The sequence below is a fragment of the Anopheles marshallii genome, chromosome 3 (assembly GCF_943734725.1).
Source record: "Anopheles marshallii chromosome 3, idAnoMarsDA_429_01, whole genome shotgun sequence".
Taxonomy (NCBI): domain Eukaryota; kingdom Metazoa; phylum Arthropoda; class Insecta; order Diptera; family Culicidae; genus Anopheles; species Anopheles marshallii.
In genome coordinates, this window is record NC_071327.1 from 77821588 (window position 1) to 77840873 (window position 19286).

General features: G+C 41.0%; 1 protein-coding gene across 1 annotated transcript in view; it reads right to left on the bottom strand.

Annotated features, from left to right (window-relative positions):
* The window catches only part of LOC128711606 (BAI1-associated protein 3), a 39805-nt gene extending 20920 nt beyond the window's left edge, over positions 1 to 18885 (bottom strand). The window contains exons 1-3 of the mRNA XM_053806486.1: positions 18522 to 18885; positions 11820 to 12045; positions 2982 to 3219 (exon numbers count right to left, since the gene is read on the bottom strand). Coding sequence (XP_053662461.1) covers positions 2982 to 3219; positions 11820 to 12045; positions 18522 to 18885 — 828 coding nt within the window. The remainder of the gene's footprint in view (positions 1 to 2981; positions 3220 to 11819; positions 12046 to 18521) is intronic.
* Positions 18886 to 19286: the final 401 nt, after the last annotated feature.

Here is a 19286-nt window from a genome sequence, read left to right on the forward strand (position 1 = left end):
ACGATCGTGATCGGCATTTGGTTCCGAGTTTATTTTCATCTCAAATTATCCGGCATCTCAATGAATACTCGAGGAAATCGTTTCCAACAACAGCTAATGTTATGATGTAACAATAACAAAGGTTAAAAAGTAAAATATACAAGGGTCAGAACTTACACTGGTTTAGCTGTAAGAAATAAAGTGTTTCTTTTTGGTATTTTAAAATCGTTTTAATCAATGTGCAATTGCTTATTCTTATAAATTTTCTTTACACAATCACACTCGTCCAAAACTCTAGGTCTACGTGGTTTTAGGAAACTGTTAGAATAGGAGTGGACTCTTAAATGATAGATGATTTGAGAGACTTGCAGAATAAGACATTACATTCCATTAGACTAAGACAATACATCCTGCTTTTCATTGGTGTATCAGATTGGGCAGTATCCGGGATATTGAATACTATATTTATAAAAGTAAACATTTAAACTTGTGTTTTACTAACCTTTCGTTGATGACGAACAGTTCAGTAAGATTGAAGCACATATACCAAAAAACACCTTAAACATTCAATATGGAACCGTTTTTCGCTTTCAAAAGCATAAAATTTTGCAAAAGCTCTGTGCCTATTTTTGTGTTCCCTCTCCAAAAGCATACCGTTCGAACCATTCTTCAAACATATTTTCATCATGCAGCAAACCAGGCCCGAGTTATTGAATGTCAAGGTACCAGACGACTAGCTCAGCCTTCAGCTTGATGGTCGCATCTGGCCGATGGACGAGTCACCTTTCGATGGAAATCTTTCAATTACGAGCTAGTCAATAGGGTCGAATCTGGTCGGAATGGCGTGCACCATTTATGCTTCAAACCAACGATGCAGCAGTAAGTTGATTCCATCATACCTTGGACACCATATGCACAGGATGAACGGCCGATGCGGTCTCATACATGAGCACGGGAGCAGAGATTCTTTTAGACGTCTTTGTACCTCAAGCAAACTGACGGTTCCCATTGACTGGGGGCAATCTCAGACGAATTTCGGATAGGTTGGAGAAGGGAATTATTGGCCGTGAGAAGGGAATATTGTTCCTGGTACGGTTGCATACTCGTTGTTTTTTTCATCCCAGTGCACCCGAAGGAATTGGTTTTCATTCTAAGCTGTAAAACTCATTTCCTGTGTCTTTTTTTTCGTTTCTAGCGGGACAGTTTATCGATTGCATGGATGGTTAGTGAGAGCGATTGATGAATAGATGAACGAGGTTGAAAAGATGGCGTTGCAGTGGAAATTTTAGAGCATGTATGAAACTATCGCGGCGCAGAAAGAGAACGATTTTTGAACCAATTCATTGTACATCGCAGAACAGAATTTATGATCAGAAACAAGTGAATATTTTACTAAGCGAATTTCTATTCAAGGGTAATTTAAGCGAGAAATACTACGATGATGTTAGAAATGTATGCGTATACGAATCATGATTACGGCACTAGTTAATCATTCATTTCCAACTACATGCAGACTTTTCTAAATTAGAACAAATCGTACTACAAACTATGAAACATTGCCTTAGAGATTATGAAGAAGGTTTAGTATATTTACTTTAAGTCGCTTTTTTAAGTGATGTGTGTTAATAGAATGCACAGTAGTCCAGTGCCGTGAAAGTAAGAGTTTTATCGCACATTACCCGTTGGATGGAAAATTGGTTTTTTTTACGTTTGGTTGTGGGCCGAATTGCACGTGTCGCGCACCAAATAGTAGCACATACAGGTTTCCATACAACGACGAACGGACGGTTGCGTTTGATTAGATTTTCGTTCGGGGTTGAGGTGCAAAATACGTACGCGATGCGTGCAAAGATGTAGACAGAAGAGTAGAAAGTTGTGATAGAAGTTATAGAAGAAATAGAGAGAAAGATAGTTTAATAGAAACAGTACGAGAATAATGAGAGATGAAAATGGAACGATAGATGTGCAAGAGAAAAAGGGTAAAAAGAAGAATAACTTAAACCAGTATGAAAATGTGAAAGAAAATGAAATGCAAAAACTAGACAAATGTACCCAAATAAGATGGAAACAGCTTGAAAGTTGATTGAAGTCGAAGAAGTCCAATTTTAAGAGACAGAGAAACAAATAATAGCCAATGAAACACAATACGGTATGGGAAATCCAAAAGTTCCATCGAGACAACAGATTATAGTAATTATGAACACATTGATGTTAATTTTCATATAAGTTAATGGATAGGGTTTTTGTGAGGGAAACTGGTGCACATGGCAGATAAATACGTGGAGCACATACAGACACACACACATTCACATACGTACATCAGATAAACATCAAGAGGTGGTGAAAATACGGATGGGGAAATGTACGATAACGTGCCAGAATGGAATGAAACATAGAATGCAAATGCGTTGCAGACATGTGGGTCAAAAAGTTTATCACGGCTTTGCTTCATTAGCATACTCATCAGTGTGCCAAAGCAATAATACTGGAAAGAATCTTAGATAGCGTATACGTTGATGTTAACGTTGAGCATGCTGCAGAAGTTAAAGTGTCAAACGGGGACGAGTGCGTGGAAAATGTTATTTTTTCACGAACTTTTCAGCTTACTTGTAACATGCAGCTTAAAGAGTTTGTTCACATTTTTAGAGTGCGATAGAATGTGCGACACCTAGCACTTAACAAATTGCTTCGGGGACAATGTTCCCTGAATGAAGGGAAAACATACTTTTAGGCTCTTGAGAGCCTTTACGATGGAAAAGTATAATATACAAGGTAGGATTCATCAGGACATCCTCCGACTATGTGAAACATGTGAAATTTAGATAATTTTTAGCTGACTTATAATGTCAAAAATCCTATGTTTTGATTTTATTAGTATAAAAGACAGGAGATGAAAGTGCACAAGAATGGTTGATGGGAAAATATGGCGAGGACCACACCTATCCGTCTCCATGTAGTATTCCGTCGGTTCATCATCCTCATGAAACACCCATTTGACCTACCTGTCCACCAGGTGCCGGCGCTCCGACCGTGTTTGCAATCGCGTACAGCACGTCCAGGTAGAGATGCTCCTTCTGTTCCGACCGCTCGATGTCATCCTCCAGCAGACGATCGTTGTCATTTTCCGGCAGTATTTCGGCCCTCGTTTCCACCGCCCGTACTGCGGACAGCCGTCGGTTTTCGCTTTTCCATGACAGGGCGGTGAAACTTTCGAAGTAGGAACCGTCATTTTCCTGCACACTGTACGGGAGAGAACGAGAATGAAGCGGCGCGTTAGAACCATCCAGCTGTGACCTTGTTGACCGGTGTGTAAAAGAAGGTGAGTTTTACGGAACGTTTAGTACTGACGAGATATACATGGAAAAAAATAAAAGTGTTTTGCCACCGTACACGCAATACATCAACGAAATATCCAATGCGTCAACATCGAGTTAAGGTGCCACATCATCATTGCCATCATCATCGCGATTTGAAATCATTGTACTGTTCGGAACTGACACAGCGACACACATTGTGACACGGAATGGGAATGGTAAGGCGCGGCAAAGAGTGAACAGTTTTAGTTTCATGCATTTATTGTAGGGAGGAGGAATTTAAACAAAAAGTGTTATGGATGTTACAGTGTTAGAGTGTATGGCGTAGATGAAGTAATGAAACTTATTACAACAAACAGTGAGATTTATGTTTTGTGCGTATAGTTTTGAGAACTTTTGGGAAATAACTGTGCTCTAGAATGTATTGCTCTGTTAGTCTCCTCAACGTAATGTATTGTTGCAACTGAAAAAAAACATATAAAAGTAGTTCCAGGAATCATGGGTACTGTTACTGTTCGAAAACTTAAAGCGTCGTCTAAAATCAGATAGTTCATATTTTGTCTCTTAATTTGAACGAAACCCAGTAGATAAAGAATGAAATAATAACTGATAAATAATTATATAATTTTTTTATGTAACCAATCTAACTAACCATCGTTAGTGCATTTTTCTTACATTTTTAATGCCAATCACAAAGAATCATCTTCCGAGATAATATTGTCCGTAGAATAATGTGTAACAAAATACAAATTGTAAAAACATAATTTTGAACCCATCTTATTGATAACAGCGACACAAATGGAATCCATTGTTGCAATATCTGACACAACGTAAGGACATCTGCCCTGACAGTTCTGATCTTTTGATTAAAATCTAGGTTAAATGTGGTTCTGTCCTCACTTACATTACACAACCTGTCCCTGATTAGATCAGTACAGCTCCCAGCATAAGAGAGCACATGCAAAAAGCAATGCCGCCCAGCTTAAGATGGACAGCGCGCAGAAAGACAACGGAGAAAGAAATGTCCTCCCTCAGTCCTGTCCTCGCTCCTCTCCCGGTGCATTAATACTTGGTCTGGGCTTCGACAAGAACCTGCCACGATACAACATTCTGACCACGTCTTAGTCGTGGTCCATTTTCCGCGCTTTTTGCTATTCATGAGCACTTATTGCTCTCGCCAAGTGAAGGTTCTTTAATCCTGTTTTGTGGTTCCATTTTGGTGTGATTCTGCTTAAACGAGGTTTAAATACAGATTTGCATAGAAAGCGAAGGTTACTGCCGAGGTCTTGGGGCCAGCTCAGCTTAGAAGTGTGTCTTTTGCTTTTGCTGCCCATCGTGCTTGCAAAGGAGCGCTGTAATCGAAAGAGCAACCATTGTGTGCAGGAGTACACTGTTTTTCTCTAGTTTAGTTCCAATTCCAAATGCTATTTCCTAGCGTTGTCCAACGAATTCACACAATTTTATGAAGCAAAGTTTGGCTATGAAAGGAATGATCGTAAACCAAGCGGCAGTTGTAAAGAACATAAATCGATTAAAAAAACACCAATAGACATAAAGGGGGAAATTCGCAAAGTGCCAAAGTTGAACGTGATCCATAAAATGGACGCTGAAATAGTAGCTGCATTAGGAAAACACATGTACTGTTTTATTGTTTATGCAAGGATATTTACAGCTGAAATGTACATAATGTTTTTTTTTAATTTTATTTATAACTTAGCTGAACGTGAAATAATGTTCCTGGTACAAAAACACATCCCAAATTAGACACAAGTCGATTTGAAACTAATATAAAAAAAACTTCTAAAAATACACAAAAAGGAAAGAAAAACAAGTTGACAGAAATATAACGACAATAAAAAATAAATAATTGATTTGAAAAGAACATAAACGTTAGAACGTTTGACAAATTTTACGAATATTTATCGAAAGCACATTAAATCACACATCGACAATAACATTGAGAAAACAATACGTAATATTACGAAATTCGTAAGGCATGAGAGAACTATAGGAACTTCAAGATATCCATTTAAATTTAAACCATTTTATTGATAAATTTGTCATGGAAAAAAGATTTGATTTGATATATCATGGATGAACATCGACACAAAGAACAAAAACACGGAAAACCAACAACGAAAAACACAGTTACGAACGGCCATCATGTGAAACAAATCGAACAGCCCCAATGGCGGTGTGCCGCGTGTCTTGAATGAACAGAATGTGCTTGCGTACAGGAAAACATCATTGGGAACGAGTAAGAGTAAGTTAGTAGCAAGTGTTGCTGATAGTAGAGCGAAAGAGGTGTTAGTGTAGTGAAGTAGTGAAGTAGTAAGTACACGCAGTAGTAAACAACAGCACAAGTAGTAAGTGAGGAGAAGGTACAGGAGAAGATAGTAGATAGCAGCGACAGCACAAGGTGGAGACAAGTAGGTGTTTTTGGTGGTTGTTGCATAAATCGTTACCTATTGTTATTCGCACTCACGACACTATTATAGGGTGGATTCATTTTGTCGAAGCGATACACTATTTCCGTCACGCCTTGCTCGTTTGGACCGTGCGAGGAGAAACACTCCTCGGCCACTGGTTGCACCATTATCATGGGGGCCCGGGACGGATAACTGGAGCCGTGTGTGCGATTATTTCGTGCGTGCGGTGTGTGTTTGTGTGTGTGTTTGAGTGATTGTTGTTTTGTTTTCATTTGCACATTGTATTGGTGGTTTTATTCGTTGCAGGATTTGTGGTGAAATGTATGTACCGAGAAATTTATGAACTCTTTCATGAAGCGGAATGGGTGTGGATGTGAGGAATGGTTTTGCAAAAAAAGGATTTTTCCAACCACAAAAGCATGTTTCAAGCGATGTTTGTGTGGGCATTGTTGTTTTATATAGTAATGGAGTTTAGGGCACAGGTAGAGCATGAATAAATTTGTGTGGAGCAAAACATGCCAAAAACATGTGATAGCAGGAAATCAGCAAACAGGGAAGCAAGATGGAGGAGAAAATTGAGAGATAAGTTTTGTGAGAGAGAAAGAGAGAAAGAGAGAAAAAAGGCGTCAGTGATTAGTTTTTTGTTGTTGTACAAACAGCTAACAACAGACGGGGTTGGAATAGCTGCCGAAGTTTTAATGGAAGTTGGTGAGCGTAGCAAGAAATTCATCGTAGCAGGCAATCAGTGGCGATGGCTTGATGCAAAATTTTCTTCGTTTCATTAAATTAGAATAAACTTACGATTTAAGGGATGACAAATGGGACAAAAAGCACTACCAAAAACAGATCTGCACCCCATGTCCTCGAGACTCCACCACCGCCGCAGCAACACGAACACCCAAAATCCTAACAATATGCTGTTGGGCCATTGTTTCAGACATTGCCCCCGAGAGCAATTCCCAATGCGAACAGTACGTGTGCAACAATGAAAACAGGGCAGGCTAGTTTGGTGGCTGAGGGCATAATGTTGCCAGTATGTCGCCAACGAGATAATGGATGTCGGCAAAATTAATTGTTCGTCTGTGTGCTTGATGGCTCGAAATGTCGATGAGTGTACGAAAATGACGCACTTACCAACCTGCCCTGCCCTGGGAGGTACAACGACGGAACGGTGGAAATGGGAAGTGTACGGGAAAATAAACGTTTTCATTACCGAGCCTTTGCCGACGGGCCGGCGGGCATATGCTTTCATCCGCGGTCCTGCCGCCCACCCTAACGATGGGAGTCGCGTGTGGGCGGAGTCGGTCGCTCATGGCGGGAGAGAACGCGTGCGGTGGTAATAAGAATGGGGAGCATGCAGTAAGTAAGGTACACGAGACTACAAACAACAGGTGGCCACACTACGGTCGGATTACCTAGCGACGACGACGATGGCTTGTGGGCTTTGGCAACAGGTTTCCGCCGGAAGTATTTTGGCTCAGTGCCAAAGCCAAACCGAACCGAAAACCGTCGAAGCGGGCTTAACACCGACCGCACGAAACAAAGATCGATGGACAGCCGGATCGGGTTCGGTGAACATTCCAGGGAAAGGTTGTGCGGCCATGAAGCGAGTATGGAGAAGATGTTTGATGAATGGTTATGCAGTAAACGTCATGTCCTGCCTTCTTGCCAACGGTACACAAAAGTGGCATATGTTGCGGTTCGTTTAGTACGTTTTACTGTTTGCATATTACCGTGCGCTTGCTGTGTTCTTTCTTTGGCAGGAGCCAAATAAATGGAATTGAAAAAAACACCTAAATGGAAAAGTGCATCCCGGGTATGGTCCATGAAAATGCTTCGAGTAACAGTTGGAGGTAATTTGAGGTTATAAGTTGAAGGGTAAATTCGAAGTCATTTCATTAATTTGAAACGCGAATAGTGAAGTAAGCAAGTAGTAAGACTTCGCCTTGTCATTGCGTGACTGAACAATCGGTGTTTGTGCTTTCATGGCAGCATATACATAAATTTAAAAGATTAATAAATAGAAATCTACTTACACCATTGTATGTATTATATTTTAAAGGATATGTTCCTTTAATAATATTGTTTTACTCAAGCAGTCACATTTTGATTAGTAGCAACAGTTGGAGCTCTGTTATGCAGTCTGCCATCGCTTTCCTTACCCTTAGCTCGATTAAACATGTACCCTAGGTACAATCGAAGAAGTTTTTCCTGTCAGGGTTAAATTGGACCGGAAATGTGTAGGAAATGGAAAACATTAAGGCGAACCATAAAAGGGTTCGTGTTTGTTTTGCCTATTCACCAGTGATATTCTTCCATTAGTGATGGTATGCACGTCATCAGGTCTTTAAACTCCGAAGCGGAAAGCTTTTAGCCACGATGAACGATGAGTCGGAAGTAGATACATCGGTTTGTAATGATACTAGAGTTCCGATCCAAACTCGTCTGCCATTTTGAAAAGCATCGGTCGCTTTGTTCATGCTTTGTTGACCTCTTGTAGTGCAATGCGTGATGAGATATGATTATGCATTGTTCTGTGTTTCCTACAACATATCAAACTTGTTCGAAATGTTTCGTTACAACGCTGTGCAAAGTTATTAGTAACACATTCACATAAACTAAGTAGCTTTAATATAATGGTATTATAATTTGTTCCATTCGTAGATCCCAAATTCAAATCCATTTGTAGAGCCTAATCTTAGTGTGTTTGTTTGACAAATTTATTTTCCGAAAATCAGAATTTGCTTAGGATTTGGTAACCATGCTTTCTAGCTAAGCTGACATATTTAAATATTTATCAATCCAGTTATACCGCACGTTCCACGGTAACGGTAAAGCTTAACGAATTGAATACATTCACATTCACTGGCATTAAATCAGATTTTACTGTACATGTGTCGAACGTGGTGGAGAAAATTTCAATGGAATTCAGATTATTGAAACATATAAGTTTCTTCGAGCAAATACAGCAAAACATCACCATTTTTGAGTTTCTCGGTCGAGTTCGAGTTGGTTGATGGTCGAGTTTCTCAATGAAGTAAATATACAACTTGGAACAAAAAACGGAAACAAAGAACCTAGATTTAAATCAAATCCCATATTCGAAAGGGTCAGTAAACTAGCTAGATGGAAGCTTAATTATATTATGACAACAGCGCAAAATACAACACGCGTATTTGTCGGTGAAACTATCCATCAAAAACAAGAGAAGTAGAAAACTCCAGGTGAAAGTAGCTTGATGGATACATCATTTTGTTCCCCATTGACGAGTCCTAATTCCCCATTCCCCCTCTCCTCATGTCCACCACTACCTTTCAACCCCATAATCCGTGGCACACCCCATTTAGCAATGCTGACAATCGACTGGAACGAAATGGATCGAAACGGAACGAAATGAATCGACGAATGGCTTGACAGACCCCAAACCCCAAGGACACCGCAGCTGTGCCGGTAGAAAGGGAAAAGCTGTCCCTTCGATCGTCACTTGCAAACCCGAGGTAACGGCCGCAAAGCCATGGGACGACGTGGACATGTGAAAGTGTATCGTGCTATTATTCTCGGTATTATCCCTGTTAGTTCTTTGTTACGGTTGGGCTACTTTGGACGAGCGCTTTGCAGCGGGGTATGACAGCTGGGATGGGTGAAAAGTGAGAGGTTGTGCTACCGGAACCGTACACAAGCATAGAGAGAAACTCATACAGGGTAGGTAGTACCCATCTTGTTCAACATTTCCGGTTCAATCCCATACCCTGCAACTGGCTTACTAAACCCGACCGTAATTGTGAAACAATTATAAAATAACAATCCCTACCAGTTGAAAGCTTTTTGCTTATTGGCTTGCTTCATTCCTCTCTTCTCGGCCGCCTTTTCGATGTTGTTGGTGGTCAAAAGATAGCAGTTCCATGGAATGATGTGACGTAAATGCAAATCAGAATACAATGTGTAATGGTTCTTTGCCTGGTGCTTGGAGTAGTGATATGTTAGACTTTAGCTTATATTTGAGAAAAATTCCAATATACACCTCAATAAAGCTTTCAAAGGAACCGGAATCCTCAAGCCCTATTCTACACAGAAGACTGTTCAATATATCTTTCCGACTACAACCGACTGCTGTTTTCACACGGCTTTCGGACAAAATATTTCCTAATGCTATTTTCCAAAATATTAAATTCACTTTCCACATTCTGCCCAGTTCAGTGGGTGCATGCGCTTCACTCGACGAGGTGCAGTATGCGAACGGTGGGACTCTTCAAAACCGGAAGCTTCATTTATTTCACGACACCATTCACCGAGATCCTGTTCCCGGGCTATTTTATTACATTATCCTTTTCCCACTCACAGTGGCAGAAAGGAAATGAAGGTCCATTATTTCCCGTTGGCCGGGAGGCAGTACTGGATACCACCCGGGGTGGAGTCGCTTTTATTGTGGTTTTCGAAAACTAATTATGACAACATTACATCCCGCGCGTCCCTTTCAACGGCAACATGAGTGTTTCATTTTGCTGGTGGTCTGTTGCAAGCCACAGGAACATAGTGGATATTGCTATATAGTCGCATATTTTCGGAGTGGATAATACGAACTAACTGGAGCGTGTGTAGGTGTAGGTATCTATTTTAGGGCAACGCATATACCGGTAAAGATGAAGATTAAAGAAATTAGTTTAATGAATTTTTCACCACTTCTCTCAAAAACGCGTTACAGCAAACCAATGTTTGTGCCTCGCCATGTTTGGTCATGTTGTCCATGTTGGGGTTGATGTTACCCGCAAGCGTGTAATGCGCCCGGTTGCCTTTGTTTGGCCAATGGTTGGGAGTGTGAGTTCATTCTGCAGCGGGCACAATATCAGCCGCCCATCACGTGGATGCTTTCCCGGAAAGTCATTCAAGCATGGAAGGTTTAATAATAATGTAATTTAAACTAGCCAAAGCCGGTGGTTTTGTTTTGCTTTCGACGCAGCTTATGGGAGGGATTCGTTGCTGAGAAGCATCCATTGCTAGCGATACATGGTTGCGGGTTGGAGTTACACTTTAGTGAGCTCCCATCTGCGTGTGTCTCTTATTAGAGAACCCGATTTTCATGACATGAGCTTTGGGATTGATATCAGCATTAGTGTTAGTATTAACCATTAATTCGTGTTATCGCCTGTAAAATTGATTGTAAATTTTTCTTGCAAACAGTGTCATGGTCTCAACCTTCTCAAACAGATGTGTCAATGGGAATCGTAACTTGAAACTTTATGAACGATAAAATATTGCTTTTCATTATGTCGTTACTCATCGAACGAACCACATGGATGAAATGGGTTTTAATGAAACAGCTGGTAAGATAATGAAAACGTTTCGATTGCTACTATCGACCATACGAACCCCTCCGAGAACCTTCGTTCAATGTCAATGTCAAGGGGTAATGTCAAGGGGAATAGCTTATTTTGAGCTTTTTACACACCGTTCGGCATAAAAGTTGGTTGTCATAACAAAGGCTCAATTTGGGGTGCAAGTACCTTGCCCTAAATTTATGACAGTGAGAGCGGGCGAGGAGATTGCCGGGCTGGAAATCTTAAGTAACTAATCGATCCAATAAGTAACCGTCATAAATAACACTAAGCCCGGTAAGCGACATCCCAAAATCTACTTAGAAAATCGAACAAATCGATTTATGGCCTGGAACCATAGTAACAACATCGCTTTTGTTTCTCGCTGCACCACGCGTTCGTGCGTTTGAATTAGAATATTGGTCGAAAAGAGAACGAAACGGAATAGAGTTCGTGTTTGATTTCGAGGGGAATTTTTAACCCACGGACACGAGTGTCTGTACCTCGGATTATACCCTAAGGGGAAAAAACGGTTTACAAGTAAACAAGTGAAAAAGGAGCAGCAAAAACAATAAATAAACGTACACTGTAACACTGAGCCGAGGATGAAGAGTAAATTGGATTGGAAAGGATATTCATGGCCAAAAAGGGAATAAAAATAATAAAAAAAACACACACACATTTTGGGCCCGTCGGATAACTGCCTGTCCCCAATCGAGCTGGGATAAATAAAAACAAACACAAAAATCATAGTAAAATCCATAGAGCCAATCGGGGAAACTTACCCGGACGACGATTTAATTTCCACCTCGGGCCACGACGGGCGTCGTTTCCACACGGAAAACGACGGTTTGTCCGGCGGGTTGGGGTTGATGGGCGAGCTGCGGCCACGGAACGAACCCTGGCGGTTTGGTGGTACGAGTGCATCGAGACCACGGCCGGATGATTGGCGCCGGATAGGCGGAGTGCCGGGTGCGGCGAGGGTGGATGGTGTAGCCACCTTGCCATAGCCTGTAAGGAGGGATGAAATGAGTTAAAGGGATGAGTTATCGATGAAATCGGATAAAATCGAAGCAAGAACATGTGTGTAGTGCCAACGTTTTCCATCATATGATCCCGTAACAACACTTTAAGATGGCACAATTGAAAGCAGAAGGATCACACGTACACTGCCCAAGGACAGGATGCTTCTACTGACCGAACTGGTTTTCGATTGGTCTCGGAAATGTTTGAGGTTTTCAAGTGCTTGTGTGTGCACACGCACACAAGATGCCCTCCTGCAACAGACAGCCGTGATTTGGCTTCTGGTACGGAAAGGCGTACGCCATTACCTTTGCCTTGGTAGCATACCAGCAAGTGCACTTTCGTGACACAAGTGCTGACCCAACACTCGAGTGCTATTGTAGTCTAATGAAATCATTGAATTATGTTGCTACACTAATGCGCCCACCCGCCGAGATGGAAAACAGGTGCACTGTGCAGGTGATGGTTCAGCCCCGTTGGCAAATTCTACACTTAAATGAATACGGAAGAGGCAAATGTAGACGAACGATACATGAATGCATCCACACACATACGCTCATCTACACATGCACATGAACTATCGGCTGAATGAATAAATGTGCAATCAGGCAACAGGCTTCACGTGCAGGCACACCCATGCATGCTGAAATGCCGAATGTAAGAGCCTGTTTTCTGCTCAGCAATGGTTTTTTTTTCTTCTCCACGTTTCGCACGTGTTGTTCGGCCAATGGAACCCGGTTGGAACCACAAGGTAGAGGGAACCTCGGGTTCTGCTGGCATCGCAATTGCTGTCGGAAGTCTTTACATGTAAGACATGGCTTAATTTATCTTTTATTGTGCTTGCTTGATATCGAACACGTACGTTCTGGCTTTAGTTTGTGAAGAAGTATTGTGTGATTCCCCTTGCAGCACTCTACAGGGCAGATATTTTTCTTAAAAGGATATTTTTTTAGTAAACTCCAATGGCTCTTGATAGGAAATAACTAAAATAGTTCGTTTCACTCATTTATTGTGGCCAAATACTAACCCTTCGCTCTGCGCTACAGTTTTATTGCAATAACTTGAAGGACTCCGGAGGTTGCAACGCTTTCCGAAGTGTAAACTCTTAGAGAGTTCGTTCATATCTTCTGTTCTGTTTGTGTGCAAATACAATCACACACATTACAAGGAAGCGATCTTTGGCAAGTTGGAAAGGTTAAAACCGGAAGGAAGTACATGTCAAGAAGCAAACGGTTTGCTGAGAAAAGGAAAACAGCTGCCAAACAAACGTACCGAGTTTTGGGAAGCAATTTACCGTAAAGATCTTCATTGCCGTTCACACATACACAAATGGGTCCGATGCAACACACAAATGGTGTTGCGGTAGGTTGTGTCGAGAAGATGCAATAATAATTTATAGTGTGTCTAACTTTCGCCAGCAAGTTACGAGGTACGAGATACAGCGGATGAAAGCGGATGCTCGTTAGAAGGATCTTTAACTTTAGCGAGAACCTTAGGGTGTCTTTCTTTATGCATCTTTTTTTGCATCTATTGTGATACTATTTAATGATTCTTACATGTTTCTACAATTTGATTGTCATGCGCTGCTTGAATGAGAAACACAACTTATGGAATATTAAAGATTATTGCGCTATTTTTTTAATTTAAAAACTCAAACTCCATCCAGTGTTGCTGTTTGCATTTTTCTGATATAAGTAAAAATTCCAGCAACAAATATTTTCTCTTTGTCAATACTCGTAACTCCTGCAAAACATGACTTTATATGCTACCATGGTTTTTATCAGGCCATTCTTGAATTTAAACTTGATGAAAATTGAACGAGGCAGCAAAACAATCATTCCACTTTTGTTGAAACGCTTGAATAGCACAAGCAAAAAGTTTTCATTTTGTTCACTAACGAATTGCAGCTCTATCTGTTCTAGAAAGGGACGATGCGTTGCAAGAACTTTTGACTTTGCTGACATTAGTTGTTTATGGTGGCGCGTTCTTCAACCTCGCTTGTGTGTATGCTCTCGTGAGACGAGGAGTTTTTGATGTAGATTGTTAGGTTTCCATGTTTTAGTTTAAACACATTTTGAAAAATACCTCTTGCGATACACGCGTGGAAAAACATCTTCGAGCATTACCGTATTGACCGATGAAGTTAATTATATTGTCTTTTTTTGCTTATTTTTACATTAGGAAACGCAATTTTAAGATTGCTTTATTTTGTTTCAACGCTTCCTGGCTTGTTTGCATATGGTATCATTCCTGGGGTGGTAGAAAACATTTTCTCAGAACAGATTATGTCACGTCGACTGAATTCAAAACATTATGCCATTTATACGCAATTTATTTCATCTTTTCATTCGCAAGACTTCGTCTCAGCATGAATTTAAACCTTATGATGAGATTTACATAAGCATAAATCCTAACGGCAATCAAAACAACATTTCAGTGGGAAAGTCTCCCATCTATAGAATATAAATATGATTCTCCACTGACGAAGATAATCGATTATCTGGGGATGTCCTTGCGAAGCGATCGAAAGCATGTAAACAGAAGCATTTCGTAATAGAGGGGCTATAAAACAGGAATGAAATTATGACCCATTAGCGGAGGATAGGCTAATTTCTACTCTATTTATGTAAACTCTTGTAATGGAGGAAAGGAAATTTTTCCAAGCATCTAGGGCATTCCATTTTATTAGAAAACAGACGCATGCAAACACCGATATGTAAGTCATCCTATGGGAGTTTGTTCATGAGTGTTTTTCGTGCATACAAAGGAGTTCGTGAAAATACACTAGTAATACCGGGCGACATAATGCAAACCGTTTTTAAACAAGTTACACTACACTATGATTTCATGTCATGTGAAAATTCTCTATTCTCTCTAATGGTGGGTTACAAAATTCTTCTTTTCTTGCTTTCATTCACATGGTTGCATGAAATTTGTGTTTTAACTTTCAAAATTCTTTGTCAGTAGAGATCGCACCCTGTTTCTCCAAGACATTGTTTTTGTAACAAAATAACATACATGAATGAACCGTCTGAATGGTAGCAAGGGAAAACTTTAAATCAGTGTAAATATTCATGTTTCATTTAAAAAGATACAAAATTATACTTTGTATTATCGCATCAGTAACTATATCGTGATAATACGCACAAGTCAGCGAACTAAGCAAGAATGTTTTGCTACATTCAACCAACTTTAAGCGAATACATTTTTCATGTCATTTTTTCTCTTTCACCTGTTGCAGTTGCATTGTATGCTAGAGCAAACATGGATTCGTAATTAGTCCCGAGGATACTCATCCCATCATCGTCATCGTACTCACTCATTCGACATGACATTGCTCATCCCAGCCCGTGTCGATACGTGTTGGCGGTAGAAGATCCTCTGTAGAAGAAGAATGCCACAGCCACGAACGCTTCCCCAAAATTATCTGCAATCAGCTACAGTCTGGGTGTTAGGGGCATTACGCTTTGCTTTTGACCCTGTAGCATGTACACCATATCCTCGTGATCTTCAGCAGGAACAAGGGCGCGAGACAGTTTCATGCTCGAATGGAGTGAAGTATAATTTATTTACGAGTCACAACATGAGCAAGGTACGACCGTGTGTTGGAGCAGAGCAGTGATTAAAGCTCCATCGTTTCATGTTTCATGTGCGAGGCCTTGCTCGGTCTAATTGTTTGATTACAGACCAGATTGGCCGGACGGGAAGGTGTTAGAAAAGAGGGATGAAAAAGAATGTAGAAACAAAACGCATAATACCACGGACATAATATACGGCGGGTGTGGTAATTACTAACGGCATTGAGCATATTTTTCCACTGTTTAATGATGTCCGTACAGAGGGCAAAAAAAAGGTATACAATTTATTCATTCTCATCGAAGAGAGCGTTAGCCAACAGGTGGATTGCTTTGGGTTGCTTTTTGCCACTCCAACTGAATGTTTTATGCATGTTGTCTGATGTTATTCTATACGATTGGCACAGCTTTCGGTAAATAAACTGTTGGACTTAATTTGACATGTGTTCCAGTTCATTTTTTGTTTGCCTTGTAGGGATGAAGAAGTGTCGTTGTTGACCAACAACCAATACTATTTGAATAATATTTATACGAATCAATGTTATCTGAGGAAAACAGAAAAACGATGTCAAGGCCGGTTAAAACTGATTTAAGTAAACTTTTCAAATATACCTCCATGGATGCCATTCTATACTGTAACACATAACAAACACATCTGTCATTTAGGCAGACGCAATAGAAAATAATAAATATACATGAAACGCATTAACATTAAAAGGACAGCACGTAATGCAATCAGAAAACAACGATACGACAACCAACTGGCTGCGAAATTAAAAAGCAAATATCTTCAACACAATCCTCCTGATAGCAGTCGATCGTATATTTAACGATGGCCAGCAAGGATGAGGTCCAAATTCAATTTAGATTCTCTCGTGGATTCTGAAACGCACGGAGACGAAAAAGCTGGTCCTGATGATGCTGCTCATCTTCCATCCGCATTCACATGGAACTTCCGAACGTACGCACTCCCACGCTACCATTTGTGTTGTGGCAGTTGGAATAACTTTGATCCCATATCTTCACACAACGAGAAAGAAACCCCAACCGGGGGTTATTGGTGATTAATAATTCTTTCACCTTCCGTTGAACAACTGGATTGAGGAAAGTCCCATAAAGACCGTTTGTTGATGTTGTTTTTTTTTTACCCCCTACACTCCACCTCCAAACGTGCTCCAAACTGTCACTTAAGGGTCTCCGAGTATAAAGCAAAATATTCAAAGCACGAGCCAGTTTTATTCCTGCGGCAGAACGACCGGCTCGACGAATCCCGTCATCATGTGCAGGCATGTTTTATGGATGTTGGCTTTTGGTGAGTTAGTTTTTGAAATATTCAAAAGTGCTTTTGTTGCGAACGGGCTGTCAGGCGACATCGTTGGCATAGGGTAGGGCGTGGTTTAAGGTTCGGGCATCCCATATCCCACTTCATCGTACCCGATCTAATCCATCTCTATTTTCGCTCGCCGTTTCAGCGATGTACGAAGGAGCTGGAAGGGTGTAGAATGTATGATTAATATTTTTCACCTTCCCTGGTGTTTGATGAAGTGTCATCCTCTGAGGGGATATGCTCAGTTTAAAAGCATTCTGATGGACTAGCATTAAAGCAAAGGCGAAGTATAATAAATACCTTTCAGAATTATGAATCGGGCGCTCATGAACACGTTTTGGCCTGAAGCTGTTTGTTTTATAAGAATAGTGATTTTTACATTGGTGGTACCGGTGCAAGCGGACTAACCATCTGAATAAGATTTATCGTTCTGGGTAAATATCACGAAGGGGTCTTTTTAATGTGGGTTGAAATTTGTTGGGTAATCAACTGTCGTCAACCATAAAGAGCCTTAGGATTTTTTTAACTATTCAGAAATACTGGCTTTACTGCGATATTGAATAAAGAAATAACAGTAAAAAGGAGCAAACATATCCGGTAAACGAATCAGGAGTGAAAATTGACGCTAATCAAGATCTTCATAAGCCGTAACCCAAATCTTGAACTTCTGGACGAAAACTGCTGCTTTGTATTTTTAATCAAAGCTCCAATTAAAAAATTTCCAAGGAATTTACCTATGACGGTACAATATCTGTCATCTAATTCATGAACAAGGACTTTCCACTGATGAATGTCTTACAAGTGTAACAGGATATGATATAGTTGGTTTGTCAGGTCATGTGTATGACACCGATCTACACAGTCATGAAATTTTTCCCGACAGATTTTTTCTTTGGAAATCTTACTCGACAACAAAGTGTGGTAAGTACGTTTTTTGCAGGACAGAATGATCTTGTTTTTTTAACATATGAAATAAAAATGTACGTACGTGATAAGTCTCATGGAGAGTGCTCGAAAACATCCCAATCAAATGTTGAAGTATTATATGACCAGGAGAAGAAACTAAACATTCCGCTCAATAACATTTCTGTTGTGTTTCTGTTTTCTCACTCTGTTAAATGCTTTGCATTTATTAAACGTCAAAAGTGCCACCATGTTTTGCAGAAAATGTGCGCTCGAGCATGTGGAACACTTCCTGTTTCATTCCAACTCTTCCATTTCAAAAAACCACAAGCTGAACATTAAATGACGGAAGCGAATATCCCCTAAACCTGCCTCGCGTTTTAAGAACTCTTCACCATTGCCGTATGTGCATGGTTTTGTACTGCAAAACTAGTTCCCTGAAAGGCACGTGTAGCAATCAATTTCTTTTGCTGTATCGTTTACATCACATCGAGAACGCGACTCGCCCAATCCGATACCGCGCGCGATACATGGCCGTAATCTTTTGCCTAAGCCACCACTTGACAGTATGACTTGTGAGCCCTCGCTGTGAGTGCAGTGACGTTACATTTCAGAAGAGCAGTGCAAGAATTGCACAGCTGCATCAGCTATCCACTTACCGAGCGATGTTCCTGCTGCTGTCGATGTGCCACCACTCACTCCCTGACCGGTTGATCCTGCACCTCCACCACCCGTTGTGATATTGCTGCTTAAAGCGAGACCACACATGCCTTGGCTGCTGCTTCCGGGGCCCCCCGGGCTAGGGCCAGGACTGTGGCCCATGCCACCCGATACACCACCACCTCCCGGTCCACCCATACTGTACGGCGAGGTGACAGAGGACGACGAAGACGAGTGGCCACCGGAGGGCCCGGAAGAACCTTCGGTCGATTCCTGGCGCGATAGGGAAAACCTTCTTGGGTTTAACCCGAGCCCGGCGACCCCACTCGTCACGTATTGCTGTAGCGAACTGAAGAAGCTCATCTTGTGGCTGGTGAGTGTGTTTACTGTTTCCTGTTTTTTTCTTCTCTGCTTTACTTTTTTTTACCTCTCCGAAGTTACTCAGTACGGAAGCACACAGACGTGTTTTGTTGTTTGTTTAATGTTCGTTATTCCTTCTCCCTATAGAATGACTCGCTCACGTACGTTCTATCTATCAGTTATTGTGGGCAAAAGAACTAGTTCTCGATGTACACTTTTGGACTGTTTCGCTTACGGTACGTCACCTTGTGGGAGAAACAAATAAATTGACGCTTTGCTGCCCTTTATGTCAGCCTACTCGGTTCTAGTTGTAACCACCCAACACAGGGCTTACTATTATTTACAGCTTCATCTCCAGTACGTGCAAATGTCTCAGCGGGCGAACGAGTGCTGGTTTCGTGTTT